Source organism: Lagenorhynchus albirostris, chromosome 8 (genome assembly GCF_949774975.1).
Source record: "Lagenorhynchus albirostris chromosome 8, mLagAlb1.1, whole genome shotgun sequence".
Classification (NCBI taxonomy): domain Eukaryota; kingdom Metazoa; phylum Chordata; class Mammalia; order Artiodactyla; family Delphinidae; genus Lagenorhynchus; species Lagenorhynchus albirostris.
The window spans coordinates 82,193,400-82,210,171 of NC_083102.1; the positions used below are offsets into that span (position 1 = coordinate 82,193,400).

At 37.4% G+C, this 16,772-nt stretch overlaps 1 protein-coding gene across 2 annotated transcripts in view; it reads left to right on the forward strand.

Annotated features, from left to right (window-relative positions):
• Window positions 1-768: 768 nt before the first annotated feature.
• SEMA3C (semaphorin 3C) overlaps window positions 769-16,772 on the forward strand; it is a 187,015-nt gene continuing 171,011 nt past the window's right edge. The window contains exons 1-3 of one of the 2 annotated variants that reach the window (XM_060157200.1): window positions 769-971; window positions 1,678-1,781; window positions 2,997-3,137. In XM_060157200.1, coding sequence (XP_060013183.1) covers window positions 3,035-3,137 — 103 coding nt within the window. In that variant the 5' untranslated portion in view covers window positions 769-971; window positions 1,678-1,781; window positions 2,997-3,034. The remainder of the gene's footprint in view (window positions 972-1,677; window positions 1,782-2,996; window positions 3,138-16,772) is intronic. The other variant, XM_060157199.1, reaches the window with a different exon arrangement.

Genomic DNA, 16,772 nt, shown 5'->3' on the forward strand with positions numbered 1-16,772 from the left:
TGAGGCCTAGATTTGTAAACCTCTATCTGCTGGCATAGTTCAGAACAGCCTTCCTTTACAAAACTGTGAAATAATTTCTTGTAATTATGTTTTGGTAATATCTGGGAGGGTGGAGGTAGAGTACTGTATTATGAGTCAACGTGGTGAGGTCAACAGAGTTACTGCCTTTCGGACATTAAGGAAACAATAGGAAACAATACCCATTAAAAGGATAAGCATCTGCGATGAGGCTGTTGGTTTATCTCGACCGGTTTTAGAAAATTTTCTACGGGAAAAGAACGAGACTCGTGCCCTTTTAAAAACGCATCTCTTTGCCTTAAAAGGATTTAGTGATCCTTCTCTTGCAAAAGCTGCTTTGCACTTTGATATTTAAGGCCAAGCTTAATCTTGAATGCCTTCCAAGAGCAGCCGGTAACAAACAAAAACCTTGGAGCACACCCTTTTAAGTTGTTCACTCCACTGCAGAGCGCGAAAGCAGCAGAGGTGTTCAGTTCGTCCCCCAGACTGCTGCGGCGCATTCCTGTATCTCTAGGGCGGCTTGTCCTGGGGTCGGCCCCGCCCTGGCGGCTCCCTGCCACCCTCTCGCGGGCGCGCTCTGGGTGGGGCCTCGCGGCGGGTGGAGATGCGGCCGAGTGTGCTGGGCGGGTGAAGCGAGCCGGCTGGGCGGCGCGCTGGGGCAGCCAGAGCCGCGCGCCGCGTCGCTGTAATCGGACACCCGAGCGCTCGCCCCATGCGCCGGCCACTTTCCATTCACTTCATAGTGCTTGATTGAGCGACGCAGAGCAGGGCTCCCGGTGCCGCGCCACTGCAACGCTGAGGATTCCTTTACAAAGAAACTCAGAGGACCGGGAAGAAAGAATTTCACCTCTGGGACGCCCTAGAAATTACGGTCTTTGGGGAAAAGGTCTACAAACACGCGGATCCAAACCTGTAGCAAATTGACTTTTCCGTGCTGATCTCGTCCCACATCGGTAAGCTGGATTCGTTGTTTTCAGCATTACAAATTTAGAAAAATATAACTTTTGGGTCTGGGTATAGACTTTTCACACATCAGTGTGCTCAGGTCTGGATATTTTCTTAAGAGCGCATGCAGTTTGTCATGGAAGTGTTTCCCTTGCTGAGAGCCCGGCTGGAATTGTTTCTTTAGGTTGTGACACCTGCGGAGAGTTTAAAGCTGAGTATTTCCCTGCCTTCTAAGGCAAAATTACTCGAGAGGATTTTATAAAAGAGTCCTTTTCTTACGTGTTATTAGTGTTCAATCAGTACAAGTGAAAACAACAAGCAGCATGTCTTAAGTGTTTGAGTTAAAGGGAAGAAGTCATAAAATATGAGGGGCGGGGACGTGTATGAGACACTTGGCTTTCAATCCCTTCTCAGCTCTAGGTTGGCTTGAAATCACATTGCTCTGTATACTCACTCCACTTGACCTGTCATTTCATCTCCAATATTATTCTTTGCAATTTGTGGCATATGTAGCTCTCGTGGAGGCATATCAGATAAGATATTGTTAATAGCAATATGTAGAAATTCGTGATTATTATCAGCCTGCTTAATAAAGAGACAAAGTTTAGGCATATTTATAGCTTTGTGTGTGGGGGTCTTTATACATAAAGTCAACAAAACCAGGGAGTAAATTACTAAGGGAAAGTCACCCTATAAAATCAATTTTCTTCTAAGTTAATTTAGGGATGACAAGGTGAAGAGGTTGTGGAAGCAGGAAGAAAGTGTTTCTTTTGAAAATTACCAACACAAACATCTCTAGGGTTTCCTCCATCTGTGTGGTAAAAGAAGCATGCAATTTTGTTTCTGCCTCTTATAACATATATACCACCTAGGAAATCAACTTATAATTTTTGTTTACAATGGCATGTTCGGTTTAATTGTTCCTTTCCTTCTGTATTACTAAAGCTTTTCTATTGCTTCTGTTACTTTTCAAATTTTAGTGGCATTTCTTTATTGAATAAAATTAGTGGTAAAATTTTAATTTTAAAAGCCACATAATATTGAAGATCAGTATTGTTGTAACTTGTAAAAATAAATTTCTAGATTAAACTCTGTCATGTCATCTTATTGTATAATTGTGGTAGATTCAAAATGATGGGGTTTCTTTTATGGTCCTGAGTTTATTTTGCATATTGTGGCCACTAGAGCTCCTATAGATATGAAGTTCCACATTACCTGATCTTTGTTATTCAGACATTAGTTAATAGCATGTGTCAATTTTATAGCTACAGTTTCAAACAGTAATACCTGTCTCTCTGATTTATCTTTTGACATTTTGACAGCCCACTTTCTAGTCGATTTATTTTAAATATGCATTGAGGGATATATGGTTCACTGGATTGCTCACCACTAAGTCATTGGTTTGAATTTGGCACAAATCCATGGTTACCTCATCTACATCATTTAACAGCTGTATGGTCATCTGTATAAACTGGCAGATAACTAATTCCAGTGATCAAGGATTGAGCACTAGTAGATCTCTGTGTAGAAATATCATTTCAGAGATGGTTACTCCAAAAGAGCTAATGAGTGTGTGGAAGTGAATGTTCATGTGGGATTTTCCTACTGCTACTATATTTATGGTAGAAAGAGAAGTTTTCATCCACTAATACCTATTTGCACCATTCTCAAGTCTTTTCAATGTAATGTGTTTTTTAAAGCGAAAAATAAGTTTAAATATTGGCTTTTCCTTTGGGAATCAGTAACTTTTTCCTGGCTGCCTTGTTTAATATTAGCATTATTTTGCTGGAAGATGAAATAATTTCATTTTTAACAAAGACTTCCAGACACAAATGAAATCAAATCCAAATTTTCACATCTAAGAAACAGTCACAGCACCTCCTACTGTTTGCATGACTGTAAAAGTTCAGCTGTGTCTTTTGTGAATAGAGTGCTCTGTCTAGATTGCTGGTTTTGCGTGTGTGGTGGGAAGGGGGGGTGTGCTCCTAATATGTGAAGTGAAATATAACAAACTTGTTATCTTTATTTTAAAGGTACTTTCCCTTGGATATTAACTTGCAAATCTGAAGAAATGGCATTCCAGGCAATTTGGGTCTTGGTTGGAGTATTTGTTTGTTCTACCTGTGTAAAAGGATCATCTCAGCCCCAAGCAAGAGTTTACTTAACATTTGATGGTAAGAAAGTTGATAAACACTCTGAGGACAATGTTATTTGAAGTATTTTTTCTTATCCAGATTCAAAAATTACTAAAGACAGTAAAATATTATTGAGTATTGATTAGCTTTAAAAATATCTAGTGGACAGCTTTTTGGATGACAGCTATTTTAAATTATTGGTTAATAGACAAAAGCCTCTCTTGCATTTGTTTATGAAAATGCTTGAAGTATATTCTGCCCTTTCTGAAGTTTCTTCTGTGTTTGCATGCACGCATATGAGGAGATGGTGAAGAACTCAAAGCCTAAGGTCTTTGATCTTAGTAGTCACTTGGCTTTGTTGAGGAACACCCCTTAACTGCTAATCCTCATCAGCAGAAAGAGCTATGCAAGTTTAATTATTACAATTTTTTATAATACATATTGGGCCTTAGCCTCAAAACTGGTCTCTCCATACTTTGTTCTACTGGTGTTTCTTCTATTTCCATGAGGAGTTCCTGAGGTTGGCAAAGTCTCCTAATTAATTGAAAAGGACCTAAAAGAATAGTCGGAAATATTGCAATATTTTGATTGCTGTTGTATGCAGATGTTCTCTTCAGAAGCTTAGGGAAACGAGTGTGATTTCAAATTTTCACAAACATGAAAGGCTTATGGTCCTCTGAGGGTATGGTTTGCCAAATGTGCGCATGAGCTTTAATGTATATAGTTCAAATGACTTGTAGATGGATGATTTTGGTCAGTCACGTAACGCATACTAATTGGACAGATGGAATAAGAAATGGATCAGAGGGCATCCCTGGTGGAGCAGTGTTTGAGAGTCCACCTGCCGATGCAGGGAACATGGGTTCGTGCCCTGGTCCGGGAAGATCCCACATGCCGCAGAGCGGCTGGGCCCGTGAGCCATGGCCGCTGAGCCTGCGCGTCCGGAACCTGTGCTCCGCAACGGGAGAGGCCACAACAGTGAGAGGCCTGCGTACCGCAAAAAAAAAAAAAAAAAGAAAGAAAGAAAGAAATGGATCAGGCAGGAAGATCATCCTGCCAGTCAGGTCATTTATATTTTTATTACTTCTTTCAGCTCTGTCTCTGCGTAAACCTCAGTGTCACTGGGCATATTTTCATTCATTTGAGAAATAGTATACTCTCAAGCCTTATGTAGCAGGATGTCTTTGAAACTCTATCTTGAATGTCAAACAGCAGTATGACTGACACTTATCACTCAAATGGCTATCCTTTTCTCTTTCTTTCTGAAACCACCAAGTGCTTTCCCCAAGGTCATCATAAGCACTGAAGGGGCCTTATTTAGAACTTAGAGTGTGTGAGCTTCTACTTGTTTCCTTAGCTTCTGAGTTAGGCATTCCCCTCAGAAACCCATGGCTATCCAGTTAAGTTGGGAAGAAAGGAAAAACAGACCTTTGAAGTATCTTTTTTTTTTTTTAATTACTAACAAATCTTGCAGCCTGCCAACACCTCTTCTCCTAAGTTGAGAACTATGAATTACCTAATCAAATAAAAAAGAAAGGCATTAAGGAACAGTACAATTTCTCCCCAGTTTTCTGTATTTCTCTCAGCATATAGGAAGATGGAGTGGTCTCATAGATGAGGTATCTAAACTTGCTCTCTCTATTACTTTGAAACTAATAGAACTTCTTTTAACTGAAACTTAAACCAAAATATGTAAACATTAAAAACAAGTGTGTCAGTAGAGATAATTCATTAGGTCTGTGTTTGAAAAGACAATTACAATTTACCTTTTACAGAGGAAATTAATACAGTCTTTTAAAACCAAACTTCAATACCATGTAGGACAGTGACTGCTATTTACAAAGTGACTAGAAATTATGATGGGCTTTTTAAAATTCTGCATATCTAAAATTTTAAATGCTCTTAATCTCAAAACAGATTCTTATAGAATAATACTTTAATTTATAACATATGCAGAATACAGCATGATTAGATAAGCTAATGATCTGAAAGTCTTATAATTCCTATTTTATTCTTCCCAAGAGTCTTACTAGGAAATAATTAGAGAGATAGAATTCACTTAATTTGAATACTGTTTTAAAGAGATATATCAACAAGCATAATGAAATGCCACGGTTTCTAAATTAATACCAAAAAAACTCCAAAAATGAACTGTATAATAGACAAAGTATCATTGGAAAAGTACCTTGAGCAAAGCCAATTGTTAAAATGTATATATTTTAATCATTAATTCATATTAATTTTCTTAAGAGATTTGACAGTGAACCTGCTTGAGATCCTGTTCCAAATTTCTTATCACTTAAAGTGTCTCTTTGATCTTATTATGACTTCTCTGAGTATCGCACTGAATAGGTTACTAAATTTCTTCCAAAATGGTTTAGTCTTAACATCAAAATATAGAACTTTGTACAAGGTTGACATATATATGAATATATGTTAATTTAAATATATACAGATATATACTGTCATTTATTTCATAATTAAAAATTTCTGAGTGACACATTAGAAGAATCCTCTCAGTCTTGTCTTACTGTCCAATTAAGAATCACAGTCAATTTAAAGGTGGGTGAAATAAGAGATCTCTTCTCCCATCCAAATTCCATCCCTTCTTGTGGTGGTGATAACATTTGGGAAACAATGATTTACAGATTTGCCTTCCCTATTCATCTAGTGCAAGGTCAACCAGATGGTCATCACTACTATGGGAGAATGTACTTCAGGTGTTATTAATTAGTTATATTTGTGCTAGATAAATCTTGCATGTTAAAAGAACAGTGACTTGGGCTTCCCTGGTGGCGCAGTGGTTGAGGGTCCGCCTGCCGATGTAGGGAACACAGGTTCGTGCCCCGGCCGGGAAGATCCCACTTGCCACGGAGAGGCTGGGCCCGTGAGCCATGGCCGCTGAGCCTGCGCATCCGGAGCCTGTGCTCTGCAACGGGCGAGGCCACAACAGTAAGAGGCCCACGTACCACAACAAAAAATAAAAAAAGAACTGTGACTCCTATTAGATATTGCATTTCATAATTTTTATAATTCTTATTTTTTGCCATATACCTTTTCAAATGAATAAAACGTTCATGCAAATTATTTTTGTTTGAGTTGAATTTTTCTTGAAAAAATTCCAATTGTTTGACAAATTCACATTTCATAACATTATTGTATATTTTTTTTTCCAGAAAATCTTTAAGATCAATAAAGGTCATAAGGAAAGGCGAGGCTATGTATATAAATAGACAAAACTTGTTTTGCTTGCTAATATGCAAGGGAAATAATTGTTGAAAAGATTCTGCTTTATCAAGAAGAAATTTTAGCATGTAATCTTTTACAAAATCAGGAATAAATACTCCATAATTTGACAGAAGATATCAGTTGCATGTAATTTTAAGAAAAGGTGCTGAGCTTCAGAAAAATGGAAATATTGTCTATATTTGAATAGATACGAAATCTGATGACTACTTTAAATGTGTTAAATATTGTTTCTATTTAAAAATGAGATATTCTTTTCTCTTTTGTTTACATTTTTATTGAGATATAATTGACATATAACATTGTATTAGTTTTAGGTGTACAACATAATGATGCGATATTTGTATGCACTGCAGAATGGTTACTGCAGCAGGTTGTTACCATATGTCATTGTAGAAAGTTCCAAAAATTATTTTTCTTGTGATGAGAACTTTAAGATTTGCTTTCTTAGCAACTTTCAAATGCAGTACTATTAATTGTAGTCACCATGCTATATATTATATCCCCATAACGTATTTATTTTATACCCAGAAGTTTTATATCTTTTGACCCCTTCACCAATTTTGCCCACCCTCCACGCCCTGCCTCTGGAACCACCAATCTGTGCTCTGTATCTAAGACTTGGACTTCTTTTTTTTTTAAGATGCCATATATAAATTAGATCATACAGTTTTTGTCTTTGTCTGACTTATTTCACTTAGCATAATGCCCTCAAGGGCCATCCATGTTGTTGCAAATAGCAAGATTTCATTCTTTTTTGTGGGCGAATAATATTCCATTGTATATGCATACCATATCTTCTTTATCCATTCATTCATTGACGGAAGCTTAGCTTGTTTCCATATCTTGGCTACTTTAAATAATGCTGCAATGAACTTGGGTGTTCATATATCTTTTGAGTTAGGGTTTTCATTCTCTTTGGATAAATACCTAGAAGTGGAATTACTGAATCATATGGTAATTCTATTTTCAGTTTTTTGAGGAACCTCCCCACTGTTTTCTATAGTTGCTGCAGCAATTTACATTCCCACCAACAGTGCACAAGGGTTCCCTTTTCTTCACAATCTCACCAACACTTACTTCTTGTCTTTTTGTTGGTAGCCATTCTGACAGGTGTGGTCTAAGGTGAGCTATCTCATTGTGATTTTGATTTGCATTTCCCTGAAGATGAGTGATGTGGAGTATCTTTTCATGTGCTCCTTGGCCATTTGTAAGACTCTTTGGAAAATGTTTATTCATATGTTCTGCCCATTTTTTAGTCGAATTATTTGTAATTTTGCTATTGAGTTGTATGAGGCCTTTATATATTGTGGGTAATACCCCTTATTGTATATATAATATGTTTTGCAAATATATTCTCCCATTCAGAAGGTTGCCTTTTTATTTTGTTGGTGGGTTCTTTTGCTGTGCAGCAGCTTTTTACTTTGATATAGTTCCATTTGTTGATTTTTGCTTTTATTGCCTTTGCTTTTGGAGTCAGACCCAAAAAATCGTCGCCAAGACTGATGTCAAGGAACTTATTTCCTGTGTTGTCTTCTAAGAGTTTTTTGTTTCTGGTCTTACTTTTAAATCTTTAATCCATTTGGAGTACATTTTTGTGTATGCTATAAAATAATAGTCTGGATTCTTTTTTTTTTTTTTTTTTGCATTGGGCTGTCCAGTTTTTCCAACACCATTTATTGAGGAGGCTGTCCTTTCCCCATTGTATATTCTTAGCTTCTTTGTTGTAAATGATTGACCGTGTATGCTTGAGTTTATTTCTGGGCTCTGTGTTCTGTTACATTTACCTATGTGTCTGTTTTTATGCCAATACCATACACTTTTGATTACTAAAATTTTGTAATATAGTTTGAAATCAGGGTGCATGATATCCCAGCCTTATTCTCCTTTCTCAAGATTTCTTGGCTATTCAGGGTCTTTTGTGGTTCCATACAAATTTTGGAATTGTTTGTTCAATTTCCGTGAAAGATGTCATTGGAATTTTGATAGGGACTGCATTGAATCTGTATATTGCTTTGGGTAATATGGACATTTTAACTGTATTAATTCTTCCAATGCATAGGCACAGAATGTCTTTTCATTTCCATGTTTCTTCTTCAGTTTCTTTCAGTATATAGTTTTCAGTGTACAGGTCTTTCACCTCTTTGGTTAAATTTATTCCTAGGTATTTACTCTTTTTTTCCTTTTAAATAAACTTTACTCTTAGAAGAGTTTTAGATTTACAGAAAAATTAAGAAGGTAGTACAGGTAGCTTCCATATACCCTACACCCAGTTTCTTCTCTTGCTAACATCTTATATTAATATGGTACATTGGTTACAATTAATAGACCAATATTTATATATTACTATTAAATAAAGTCCATTTTTTAAGATTTCCTTAGTTGTTTTTTTTTTTTTTTGCCGTACGCGGGCCTCTCACTGTTGTGGCTTCTCCCATTGCGGAGCACAGGCTCCAGACGCGCAGGCTCAGCGGCCATGGCTCACGGGCCCAGCCGCTCCACGGCATGTGGGATCCTCCCGGACAGGGGCACAAACCCGTGTCCCCTGCATCGGCAGGCGGACTCTCAACCACTACGCCACCAGGGAAGCCTCCTTAGCCTAACGTCCTTTTTCTGTTCCAGGATCCCATCCAGGATAGTACATTACATTTAGTCATCATGCCTTACTCAGCTCCTCTCATAGCTGCTTTTCAAAGCAAAACAAAGAGAAGCTCCTCCATGGTTCCTGTGGTAAATTAGTCTCTCCTGCTTCTGTCTTTGGTCTTGGGCCATGCACAACTAAAAGTTTAATATTTAAGGCATTCTTCCTCAGGCTGGTTTTTGTAAGAGCAGAAAATAATGGGAAACAGTAATATTCTAACACTCAAAAATTCATAGCACCAATGTAGGTGCTGAATACATACTTCACTGAGTTTATCTAGTGATCCAGTGAGGTAGTGTGTATGGAGTCTTCCAAAGCCGCAGTCTGTGTTTTCATTGATGATAGAAGTGGGGATGCTCCCTTGCTGTCTTGGTCCTCCAAATTTCTTTACAAGTATGAGTGGCTATGCAACTCAAGTTTAGTCAATGTGATGTAAGACAAAGATACTAGGTAAGGTTTATATAATGCACAAACTCACCGGCATTCATTTGGCCCTTTATCCTTTGCCCTAATCCATGATTCCTATCTGGAATAATAAAAATGGTTTTGATTAATAGAAATAAAGTATTTTATTCTTTCTGATGCAATTATAAAGGGGGGATTGTTTTCTTAATTCCTCTTTCTAATAGTTCATTGTTAGTGTATAGAAATGCATCCAAATTTTGAATATTGATTTTGTACCCTGAAAATTTACTGAGTTTATTCATTTTAAAAGTTTTTTTGTGAAGTCTTATGAATTTATATAATCATGTTGTCCACAAATAGTGACAGTATTACTTCTTCCTTTCCAATTTGGATGTCTTGTATTTCTTTTTCTTTCCTAATTGCACCGGCTAGGACTTCCAATATTATGTTGAATAGAAGTGTAAAGAGTGGGCATCCTTGTCTTGTTCCTAATCTTAGAGGAAAAGCTTTCAGCTTTTCACCATTGAATATGAGGTTACCTGTGGGTTTGTCATATAGGGTCCTTATTATGTTGAAGCATGTTCCCTCTATACCCCCTTTGTTGAGTTTTTATTGTGAATGAAAGTTGAATTTTGTCAAATGCTTTTTCTGCATTTATTTGAGACAATCGTGATTTTTCTCCATTTCGTTAATGTGGTATATTATGTTGATTAATTTGCAGATGTTGAACCATCCTTACATCCCTAGAATAAATCCCACTTGATCATGGTGTATGCTCTTTTTAGTGTATTGTTGAATTGTGTTTGCTAATATTTTGTTGAGGATCTTTGCACCTATGCTTATCTGGGATATTGGCCTGTAATTTGTGTGTGTGTGTTTGGTGTCCTTTACTGGCTTTGGTATCAGTGTAATGCTGGCCTCATAAAATGAGTTTGGAAGCATTCCCTCCTCTTCAATTTTTTGCAAGAGTTTTAAGAAGGATAGGGCTTCCCTGGTGGCGCAGTGGTTGAGTCCGCCTGCTGATGCAGGGGACACGGGTTTGTGCTCTGGTCCGGGAAGATCCCACATGCCGGCAAGTGGCTGGGCCCGTGAGCCATGGCCACTGAGCCTGCGCATCCAGAGCCTGTGCTCCACAACAGGAGAGGCCACAACAGTGAGAGGCCCGCATACCGAAAAAAAAAAAGAGTTTTAAGAAGGATAGATATTAAATCTTCTTTGAATGTTTGGTAGAATTCACCAGAGAAGCCATCTGGTCCTAGACTTTTGTTTGTTGGGACATTTTCAATTACTGATTCAATCTCTTTATTAGTAATTGGTCTATTCAGATTTTCTATTTCCTCATCATTGAATCTTGGCCGATTGTATGCTTCTAGAAATTTATCCACTTCTTCTGGGTTGTCAAATTTCTTGGTGTTTAATTGTTCATAGTTGTCTTTTATGGTTCCTTGTATTTCTGTGATTCCTTGTATTTCTGTAAAGTCTCCTTTTTCGTTTCTGATTTTATTTATTTGAACCCTCTCTCTTTTTCTCTTTGGTGCATCAAAAAAATTTTGTTTATCTTTTCAAAGAACCAGATCTTAGTTTCATTAATCTTTTCTGTTGTCTTTTAGTCTCTGTTTAATTTATTTCCACACTGATCTTTATTATTTCCTCCCTTCTACTAATTTGGGCTTCGCTTATTCTTCTTTTTCTAGTCCATTTAAATGTAAAGTTAGATGGTTTATTTGATATTTTCTTGTTTCTTGAGGTAGGCCTGTATCACTATGATTCCCTCTTACAACTGTTTTTGCTCTATCCCATAGATTTTGGTGTGTTATATTTCTTGTATTTCCATTTTCATGTGTCCCAAGTTATTTTTTGATTTCTCTTTTGATTTCTTCATTGACCCATTGGTTGTTCAGTAGCATGTTGTTTAATCTCCACATATTTGTGGGTTTTTTTTCCTTTTTTTTCTTGTAATTGATTTCTAGTTTTATACTATTATAATCAGAAAAGATGCTTGAATTGACTTCAGTCTTCTTAAATTCACTGAGACTTGTTTTATGACCTAACATATGATCTATCCTGGAAAATATTCCATGTGCACTTGAGAAGAATGTGTATTCTGCTGCTTTTGGATGGAATGTTCTGTATACATCTGTTAAATTTTTCTGGTCTAATGTGTTATTTAAGACTGATGTTCTGTTAATTTTCTGTCTGGATGATCTATTCATTGATCTTAGTGGGGTACTAAAGTCCCCTGCTATTATTATACTGCTGTCATTTTCTCCCTTTAGGTCTGTTAATATTTGCTTTATATATTGAGGTACTCTTATTTTGGGTGCACAAATATTTACAAATGTTATATCTTCTTGTTGGTTTAACCCCGTTATCATTATGTAATGACCATCTTTGGTTTTTTTTTTTTACATTATTCATTTTAAAGTCTATTTTGTCTGACATAAGTATAGCTACCCCATCTTTCTTTTGGTTTTGTTTGGATAAAACATCTTTTTTCATCCCTTAACATTTAGTCTATGTATGTCCTTATGTCTGAAGTGAGTCTCTTGTAAGAAGCATGTAGATGGGCCTTGTTTTTTAATCCATTCAGCCACTCTGTCTTTTGATTGTAGAATTTATTCCCTTTACATTTAAAATAATGTTTAATAGATATGTACAAATTTGCTAATTGTTTTTTGGGGCTGTTTTGTAGTTCTTCTCTGCTCCTTTCATCTTCTCTTACTCTCTTCCCTTGTGTTTCTTTTTTTGTTTGTTTGTTGTTGTTGTTGTTGTTGTTTTTGAGGTACGTGGGCCTCTCACTGCTGTGGCCTCTCCCGTTGCGGAGCACAGGCTCCGGACGCGCAGGCTCAGTGGCCATGGCTCACGGGCCCAGCCGCTCCGTGGCACACAGGATCCTCCCGGACCGGGGCACGAACCCGTGTCCCCTGCATCAGCAGGCGGACTCTCAACCACTGCGCCACCAGGGAAGCCCCTTCCCTTGTGTTTTGATGACTTTCTTTAGTGTTATGCTTAGATTTTTTTCTCATCTTTTGTGTATCTACTATAGGTTTTTGCTTTGTGGTTACCATGAGGTTCACATATAACAGCTTATATACATAACAGTCTACTCTAAGTTGAAAACAAGTTAAATTAGAATGCATTCTAGAACTGTATACTTTTACTCCCCTGACCACCTTTTATGTTTTTGATATCACATTTTACATCTTTTTAGTTTATGTATCCCTTAACTAATTATAGTTATAGTTATTTTTACTACTTTTGTCTTTTAACCTTCACACTAGCTTCATAAGTGATTAATCCACTACCTTTACTATATAGTTACCTTTACCAGTGAGATTTTTATTTTCATATGTTTTCTTGTTACTAATTGGTACCACTTCCTTTCAGCTTAAAAAAGTCCCTTTAACTTTTCATGTAAGGCCAGTTTACTGGTTATGAACTCCTTTAGCTTTTTCCTGCCTGGAAAACTTTATCTCTCCTTCAATTCAGGATGATAACCTTGTGGCGTAGAGTATTTTTGGTTGGAAGTTTTTCCGTTCAGCACCTTGGATATATCACACTATTCCCTCTGTTCTGCCAAGTTTCTGCTGAAAATTCTGCTGATAGTCTAATGGGTGTTCCCTTCTATGTAACAAGTTGTTTTTTGTCTCTTGCTGTTTTTAACATTCTTTCTCAATCTTTAAATTGTGACAGTGTATTATGATGTGTCTTGGTGTGGATCTCTTTGGGTTCTTCTTATTTGGAACTTTCTGGGATTCCTGGATCTGGATTCTGTTTCCTTTCCCAGGTTAGGGAAGTTTTCAGCCATTATTTCTTCAAATAAATCTTCTGTCTTTTTTCTCTTCTCCTTCTGGGACCCCTGTAAGGCAAATGCTGTTTCTCTTTATGTTGTCCTAGAAGTCCTGTAAACTATCTTAACTTTTTAAAATTCTTTTTTTCTTTTGCTGCCCTGTTTGTGTGAATTTCCACTGCCCTGTCTTCCAGATTACCAGTTCTTTCTTCTGTTTCATCTAGTCTGCTGTTGAACCCCTCTAGTGTATTTTTCAGTTCCATTTTTGTATTCTGAGACTTCTGTTTGGTACTTTATTATCTTTTCTGTATTTGTTCAAGTTCTCACTGTGTTCATCCAGTCTTCTCCCAAATTCAGTGAAAATCTTTATGACTAGTACTTTGAACTGTTTATCAGACAAATTACTTGTCTTCATTTAATTCAGATTTTTTCTGAGGTTTTATTTTGTTCTTTGTTTGGAACATATTCTTGTTTCCTCATTTTGCTTGACTCTCTGTAATTGTGTCTATGTATTAGATGAAACAGCTACCTCTCTCAGTCTCAAAGGAGTGGTCTTATGTAGGAGATGAACCTTGTTGTTCAACCTTGCAGTAACTCTTGCGTGTCTCTCAAACCCCTGTGATTGTCTAAGCAGCCTGATTTATTTTTGGTATGTCACAGATGTTGAGGGTGTACCAAGCCCCATCAGTGTTCCATAGGGAGGGATCTCAGAGAGCACCTAGTTTCAGGCTGATTGGAAAGAATACCCTCAGGTAGCAGCTTTTAAAGTATGCAAATATATACAGCTCTGTGGGACCACAAATGTAAGCCCTGCTGTCTTCCAGATCAGGTGATGTGGAGGTGTCGCCTGGATGACAGTTGCAAAACTCAGGGCTCCAGACGAGTGTATAAACTCCTTTCTGGGAGGCACCAGTGAGCTGTAGTGAGGCCAAGGGAGGAGAATACAATGATGGCATTCCCTGTCCTACATTCCCTGAGAGCACTTCCATAGCTTCTAGATGTGTGGCAAACCTTAAGTTTCCCCCTCAGGTTGAAGCTCAAGAAAATAGGCCTTTTTTCACAGAAAGACTGGGGTTGTGTTTCATTCTGCTGTCTGTTCAATGCCCTGGGTGTGGTAGCCTTTCAAGAACTGACTCCCTGATTGTTTCAGTCCTGTAGGGCCCAGAAACGAAAGCTCCCCTGGCCACCAGAGGCAGGTGATCAGGGTGCATCTCCTGTGTGGACTGTGCACACCCGCTGGCTTTAGCGAGGCAGCAGGAGAACTCAGGGTCATGATGCATCTGCAGATGTTATCTTTAGAGATGGAGCAGAAGAGTACAGTAATGCAACTTCCAGCTTTAGAAGGCAACAGGAGAACACAGGGCAGGTCGTGAATGCCAGAGATTTAGCAGAGCAGCAGGAAAGTGCTGTGACTGTATGTGCCTGGTGGTACTAGCCAGGTAGAGGGGAGAACACAAAAAATGTCACCCACCAACACCTCCATCCCCAGAGAGAGTCCTAAAAGGCCACTACCCCTCCAGCAGATGCTTTAAGATTAGCAAATGAATTTCCTTCACATATAGACTAGGAGGTTTTCAAACTGCTACTTTTGTGCTGAGTCCCAAGGCGAGTTGTCTGTATGTAAAAGCCCTTTAATAGCAGAATCTCACTTCCCAGCAGCCTTTTGGGTCTCCTGGACATAAGCCCCTTTGTTTTCAAAACCAGACATTATGGGGCCTCATGTCTCCTGTGCAAGTCCCAAGGGTTGGGGTGCTTGATATGGGGCACAAACCATTCACTCCTCAAGGAGAAGCTCTATATTTGTGAGATCCCTCCTAATTGTGGGTTGCTGTGCCAGAGGTGGATTTTTTGGCAAAGAAGCACTAATTCAGTCATGTGGATGTTTTGGTTTTGTTAGTACAAACCTCTAAGTTATCAGACCTTATTTTTTTAAGTAATCCTGATAAATACTGGATTATCATTTTTGTTTATGTTTTTAGATCTAGAAAGATAATATTCTGAAATAAAGAAGTAGGATAAGACTAAGGTGCACTCAATAAAACACAAGCTTCAAAAAGCCTGAATATCATTTTACTGAATAGGCAGCTGTCTGGCTCCACTTCAAGTTTTCTTTTTAGAGTTTCTAAACTCTTATGAGTTATCAAGATAACCATGGAAATATTTTAAATTGCTTTATAAAGCTATGAATGCTCAAAAATAAATTCATTGATAGTTAAATGCATGGCAGAAAAGTCAATTATTTGTGACTGCTAGTAATTCCTTGCTATGTTCAGTAAAGACTTTCTACTACTAAACTGTTCCTCACCCCATTTAAGCCTGTGACTAATTACCTAAAACTCAAAAGAAAAAAACAATTAAAAGATTAAAACTCCATAAAGATTTTTGCTATTTGGATACATAGCTAATATTGGCCAATTTTCCAGCCCAAAGTTTACATATGCATGACAGTGGTTTAAAAACATAAAAATGTCAGTGTGAGTTGTATCGGGAAACAAGTGTATTCAGTGTAGAGACTAGGGTTGCATAAGATTATAAGCTCTTTCAGTTATTTACTTTGTGATTCTTTTTGCCTTCTTTTAGTGCTGAATTTTAATTAATAAAGCTGTCAAAGTCTCCAGGTCATTGATAGTATACAAATGAAAGATGATGGAATTTTACAAAACTTCTTTTATCTTTTAATACCTGCCTCATTTGACAGAAAGCTTAGTTAATTAAACAATAAATGAAAGGACCCCTGTGAACTAGTAGGCTGAATCCAAAAGCTGATAAATTGTTATTGGACAATAAACTCAAAACAATAAATTGCCTCTTTATGAACTCTGGTAGCATTAACATTGCAAGGCACATTTGTTGAAAACAGTTTGTCTACTGGTTGCCCAAGAGATAAAAATAAAGCCTTGATTACTCCATTAATCTTGGAGAATGCTCACTCTGGTTGTATTGAATCTTCTGAAATACTTAGTTCTTGGGAAAACTTGTGTTACTACAATTTCCTTTAATTTCCCTGCCAGTGGTCTCAGTTAAATGTCAATTAAACATCTCAAATAACACCTGCATGTTTTAATAAACCTAACTCAACAAGGGGTGCTGTGTGAATAAGAAGCTCTTTGCATTCTTCCCCTGTGAGAGAGTCACTGAACTCAGGAAAGGATTGATGAATGCAAGTGTGAGTTGGATGTTACCTAAAGCATAAAGAATCTTTAGAGTAGCACTAAATTTGTGGTGTAAAGAGCAAGTTAAAACAGTTGTAAAATACTGTGGGAATAGAAAATGAGAAGAAATTACCAAAAAATTCATATGTCTATTTTGCCGTAAGGTATATATTGACATGGGACTCTAGTAGTCAAAATAAGACAAAATCTGTTTCATAGCCTTGAATTGGAGGAGAGAAGTTTTAGGTATAGCAAAGAATGTCTCTTGGGAAATATTAGGACAGAAATGTATTACAGTGATATGCTGTGTATCTCTTTTTAAATGATTTTTAGAAAAGAGTTGGAAACATATTTTCCTGTCATAAAAAAGTAATTCTTGGTGAGTTTTCTCAGAATCCAATAAGCTTAATTCTGTTGCCAAAAGATGATGTTGTGGTGTT